Source organism: Eufriesea mexicana, unplaced genomic scaffold (assembly GCF_001483705.2).
Source record: "Eufriesea mexicana isolate 0111107269 unplaced genomic scaffold, ASM148370v2 scaffold17534, whole genome shotgun sequence".
NCBI classification, from domain to species: domain Eukaryota; kingdom Metazoa; phylum Arthropoda; class Insecta; order Hymenoptera; family Apidae; genus Eufriesea; species Eufriesea mexicana.
Window position 1 is genome coordinate 93,698 of NW_016924912.1, and position 6,000 is coordinate 99,697.

The window sequence follows — 6,000 nt, forward strand, 5'->3', positions numbered from 1 at the left end:
AGTAGCGGAAAGGTGCATGCGTACTTAGATAAGTAGGTAGACAAGGGGATTAAACCAAGGATGAAAAGATCGGGGATGGAAATAGAAAGAAACGCGTTAAATAGCCTGGAAGGAATAGAAAAATGGGAAAGAGAAATGAAAGACGAAATAATACAACGGGAAAGAGGTGGTTGACTGGGGGTCGAGAGCGACTGAACAATCAGGAAGGGGAAGGAGAGTTTAAAGGGTAAAGAGAAGGGGCAGTGAAGGAAACAGAGTAGAAGGAGAAAAAAGGAAAAGGGAGACCGGCGACGGTACGAGTGACAATTGTGAGTTGTATCGCTTGCAAAAGACTCGTGGTGGCATAAGAGGAGGATCGGTAGATTGGCGCGAGGAGAAAGTTTGCAAGGTATATGAAGCGTTTGTTTGTTCTTCCGCTTGTACGTTGGTACGCACGTTAGTTGGTTAGTTTGTTCGTACTTTCGTCCGTTTTTACAACCCGTTGCATTTGTTCGGTCGGTGATTTCTTTATTACGTTAAAAGTGTCGCGTAAAGGTTGATTTCACAAATCGGAGCAACGGATGAGGTCAGTGAAATTGTGCAAGGATTATCCGAATTCGATAGAACGCGATCCGAAATCGCGACGAATGTACGATACAAAGGTATTCTTCAGTGTTGATCGCATATTTAGAACGATATAATATATATATCGAATAATTTACATCTGGTTCAAATTAGCGGCAACGTTAGCCGCGTTTTAAACGCAGGCAGAACATAGTAGTATGAAATTGAAAGAGCAATGAAAGTGAAAGCTTTCTTTTCAATGTTTCTTAACGTAGTTACGTAGTCTCTGTTTCAAACAGTGGTCGGATCAACTTTTACATAATTACAATGTAAAGCGTTGTTTAAAGATTATAGGAGAAAAGGGCGGTAGGGAGGATAAACCGTGGGTGGGGTGCAACGGAAGGGTGAAACTCGCGTGTACGTAGCATAGGATATACGTAGCAACGAGGGAATTAATATTTTCCAATCTATATCGATTTGGATCGTGGACTTTTTTCGTCGGACAAGGAGAGCGCGAATTGGCCGTACAAGTTAAAAGTCGTGTCAAGCATAGAAGCTGGAACGAAAGGTCGAAATGCGTTCATTTCACAAGCATGTATATATAAGTATATAGATGGAAAGTGAAATTCGATGTGTAGGATGATGATTGCGAGGATACTGGTGACGTAAATTTGGTAAAAAAACACTACCGCAGACCGGTCTGAGATTTTTCAACAGTGCGAAACCCCGTGATTCGAAATTCTTCGCGTCGAACAGAATATTTAATCAGGAGGATACCGTTACCTTGTAAAGCGTACTCGTGCAGCATCCGAACCGTTACCTCGTACCGAGTTGTACAAATCGGACTTTGGATTTATTGTCGTCGTTGAGTTTGAGCTTTTTTTTTTTCGTCCCCGTCATTTCTATCCCGTTTCATAGCCATGCACGGTTGACGATGCGAAATACGAGACGACACAGCGGTTTATCGAGAATTCGGGTAATCGGAATTCAGCAAATCGATTAGGCGAGTTTATCCCTTGCTTAATTGTCTTTGATGATTCACGGAAGGAACCGCTTATATCGAATCAACCAATGGAACGGAAAAGGAAGCGGCGATAGTGTTTGCGAATAAACGTACAAGGAGCGATGGGTATCGAAAAGCGTACGAAAAGCGTAATAGAGAAGGGCGTGGGTTATAGTGGAGATTCGAGTAGAGAGATGGAGCAAAAGAATTTTCGGGTTGCAGTACGAACTTTTTGGCTAGTCCCTTAAAAGGCATAAGAAATACGATTCTTCCGAATACTCGATAAGGAAAAAAGACATGGTCATTTCTCATGGTTATTTCGACGTTTGCTGGCTTTCCTATCAAGTGCAAGTTGAAAGGAAGCAAAGAAAGGCACGGACGAAATGACAAGTATCGCTATAACAAAATTTCCACTATTCCTCTTTAATGTACACGTATATATTCGAATATGTATATATCTATATTATATAAAAATCAACACACACACACACACACACACACACACACGCGCGCGCGCGCGTGTATATATATATATATATATATACATATATACATATAGGATAACACGGACATGGTGAGAAAGAGCGACTAAGCGTACGTACGGAAGCATATATCGAATGATTTTTCGCAATGAACGTTAACGTAAGCACGGAACCATCGATGCTCGAATTGGCTTTTCTCGATTAGGAACATGGTAAAAACGCCGCGACGAAGTTCACGATCAACTTTCACTCTATGACGACGCACGCGGTTTCTCTCTGACTAGCTATCGCGAGAGCTCGAACAGCGATATTTTGAATCAACACGGTATATTAGGTTTCAGTTTGAAATCGATGGCAATAGACGACGTTATGTCGCTCTATATCTTTACCGCGTTTTATTTTCATTCTTTTCTCTTTCGTTTTCTTCAGTTGTTACGTTATTAACGTTCGAACCGATCACGAGAGAATCGCAACGAATCCGGGCAACGCGATGGTGGAAGTTTTGGTGAACGCGTGTGGCCAAGAAGCGATAATATCGGAAAACGATTGTAATCCGAACAATAACCCGACGAAATATTTGGATCGAAACGATCGTTGCGATTCGACTTTGGAACACTCGAATCTCAGTCCAATTCAGAATTTCTACAATGGACAAAGCATCTTCATCACAGGTGGTACCGGATTTATGGGTAAACTTCTTATAGAGAAGCTCCTCCGCGAATGTCCCGGTATCTCGTTTATCTATCTGTTGGTACGTCAGAAGAAAGGGAAGGATGTGCATCAACGTATCGAGGAACTCTTCGACGATCCGGTAAAGCTTTCTCTCTCTCTATCTGTCTATCTATCTATCTATCTCTCTATATCTATCTTTTATATCTTTCTCCGAATTATCCAGAATCGAGCCACGAATCGAGCCACGAATCGAGCTACTAGCTCTATTCGTATACCGCTCCCGACACCATGCGATAAACGGTCACGCGCACTCGCTTTCCCTCGTCACTCGCCTAAATACTACTACTGCCATTACTGCTACCTACTAATGCTGCTACTAGTACTACTCTTTCTCCTTGACCATGATCTTGCTGCTCTTTTCACCTCCGTTATCTTTTTCGTCTTTGCTACCTCTTGTCACGCATTCACGTATTTACGTATTCTACGTACCACACACACACACACATACACATACATAGATACAAATAAATACAAAAGAAATAAAGCTACAGATTAAAATAAGCATATCGAACCATCATACAGATATATTATTGCCTATTTATTTTTCCGCTTAGCTGTTCAGCAAACTGAAAGAGAAGCAACCAAAATTTCGGCATCAAATTGTTGCTGTAGCCGGAGACTGCTGCCATCCGGGTCTCGGGTTGTCTTCCACGGACAGACAAATGATAACGCGAGAAGTCTCGATCGTTTTCCACGTCGCAGCAACCGTCAGATTCGACGAAAAGATGAAACTCGCCGTACCCATCAATGTCCGTGGTCCCAAAGATGTGTTAGAACTTTGCAAGGAAATGTCTTGTTTGAAGGTAAGCTAACGCTAGCAATCATATGCGGTATAAATATCGCGACTGCGATTACATGTTTTTTAAATGGAACGACAAACGAAATTTTCCAGTCGTTCGTCCACGTGTCGACCGCATATGCCAATTGTCCTAACGATTTTATCGAAGAAAAGATCTACGAAGTACCTATGGATGCAGAGAAATTGGTAACTCTCGTGGAATATATGGACGAAAAATTAATCGAGGAAATTACTCCGCGGTAAGTCGATCGAAATTAACAAGGTCTATCGGATTACTCGTGTTGGACTAACTCGATCGTGTTGTCACAGATTATTAGGTGTGTGGCCGAATACGTATACCTTTACGAAAGCAGTAGCAGAAAGCATCGTTGTGAAAAAGGCCGGTGAACTGCCCGTTGGAATATTTCGTCCCGCCATCGGTTAGTAATTTCCAAGCGTCACTCGTTGCTACCGTCACTCTGATCAACGATGATGCGTGTGTCCAATCCAACACGAAATTTCTCTCTCGTATGCATTCTCGTTTACCTACATCTCTATCATTCCTCCGGTCCATCCGTGTTTCCTTCGAATAGAGAACCGGTACGACCAAACAAAAATGACGAAACGAAAAATCAAGAGAATGAAAAAGGTGTGCGAGAGAAAATGGTAGCGATGCAGATGGTGTTGGTGGTGGTAATGGTGGTAGCGGTAGTGGTGGTTGATAAGTAAAGGAAAGTGTGAGAAAGCGAGAGTAATTGGGTGGGGTACAGAGACTGATGTAGGTCAAATGTAAATGAAATATTTGATGGGTATGGAATTTTCAGTGATATCCACGTACCGTGAACCATTGAAAGGATGGATCGATAATCTATACGGACCAACGGGTGTTGCGGCTGGTGCTGGTACCGGATTATTACGATCGATTCACTGTGACGGGTCCAAACAGGTCAACGTGGTACCCGGGGACTTGACTGTAAATGCTCTGATAGCCTGTGCATGGGATGTGGCGAATCGTCGAAAGTAAGGAAACTTCTTCCTCCATCTTACAAAATAGCAAACATCTATATATACATATATACGCAACCTAAACGCTTACAGGTCTCTAACGATCACAGATGAACAAAATCAAGTACCTATTTACAATTACGTTTCAAAAGATAATTCTATTACGTTCGATCAACTGAAAACTCTGTCCGAAAAATATGGCCTCGAATTTCCTACTGGCAAAGCCATATGGTATTACAGTTTTCGAAATAACAAACACAAGATTATTCATTTTTTCTACGTTTACTTTTTACACTTGTTACCAGCACTCTTGATCGACACCGTTACGCTCTGTTTAGGGAAACAACCGAGGTAATTCTCTCTCTCTCTCTCTCTCTCTCTCTGCTTTGCCTCGCGCGATGATATTTTATTTTCGTTCTAACATATTCTTTTTATTCATTTCAATTGCTTTTTTGTTAAAGAATGTTGAAAGTCTACAAAAAGATACACAAATTTATGGATGTACTCAATTACTTTACTACCAAGGAATGGAAATTTTCAAATGATAATATTAAATCGTTATTAAACAAATTGTCGGAGAAGGATCGTGAAAATTTTGCTTGCGATATCACACAGGTCAACTGGGATCATTATTTTCGAGCGTACGTGCAAGGAATTCGTGTATACCTGATAAAAGATCCCCTAGACACCCTCCCACAAGCACGCATCAAATGGCAAAGGTAAATAAGATTGATCGGTATAATTCTTCTTACTTCTCGTGTGCAAACTGATACTGCACAACGTAATGCTCCATGTTGGATGTTTACTTTACAGATTATACTGGATTCATCAAGTGCTAAAGCTAATTCTCGCTTATGGTCTATTGCGAATATGTTGGTTAACCATGTCTCATCTCTTTCCAAGTTGCACACGTCAATTTGCGTAGTAAATGTGTATTACATGTATTACCCGTGATAATGCGCGCTCGTTTATACATATACATGTATACACGTATGTGTGTGTCAGATATATGCCATCGCGTCGAAACTTGGCTCCGATTGGATCGAGTTCACCGATTATCGCGTTTGTGATCGAAACTGATGTAACCAGTAATACTACCTTTCCGACTTTTCCAACAGTTTCAGAAGAATGGTCGAGAAAGGAAGGAAGGAGAAGAAAATATGAAAAAAGGCGGGTAATAAAGTATACCGGTCTTTATATCTGCAATTTCCGGTTTATCTGCAATACCTAAAGTTCATCACTTAACTCCGATTCAATATTATATCAGTAGCATCGAAGAAATTTCTAAAAAGACAAGAGAATACAGAGCACTTCCGTCCATTTCTCTTTCCTTTTTTCTTTCTTTCTTTCTTTCTTTCCTTCCTTCCTTCTTTCTTTCTTTCCTTTTTTCTTTCCTTCTTTCTTTCTTTCTTCCTTCCTTCCTTCCTTCCTTCCTTCCTTCCTTCCTTCCTTCCTTC

The 6,000-nt window shown here is 41.1% G+C and overlaps 1 protein-coding gene across 1 annotated transcript; it reads left to right on the forward strand.

Moving 5' to 3' along the window:
* The first annotated feature begins 268 nt into the window (after positions 1-268).
* LOC108554189 (putative fatty acyl-CoA reductase CG5065) lies at positions 269-5,915 on the forward strand. Its single transcript, XM_017909381.1, has 9 exons — positions 269-388; positions 2,458-2,839; positions 3,315-3,563; positions 3,653-3,798; positions 3,869-3,978; positions 4,363-4,558; positions 4,637-4,894; positions 5,005-5,262; positions 5,357-5,915. The coding sequence occupies exons 2-9, from the start codon at positions 2,519-2,521 to the stop codon at positions 5,466-5,468; spliced, it is 1,650 nt and encodes a 549-aa protein (XP_017764870.1). The 5' UTR covers positions 269-388; positions 2,458-2,518; the 3' UTR covers positions 5,469-5,915.
* Positions 5,916-6,000: the final 85 nt, after the last annotated feature.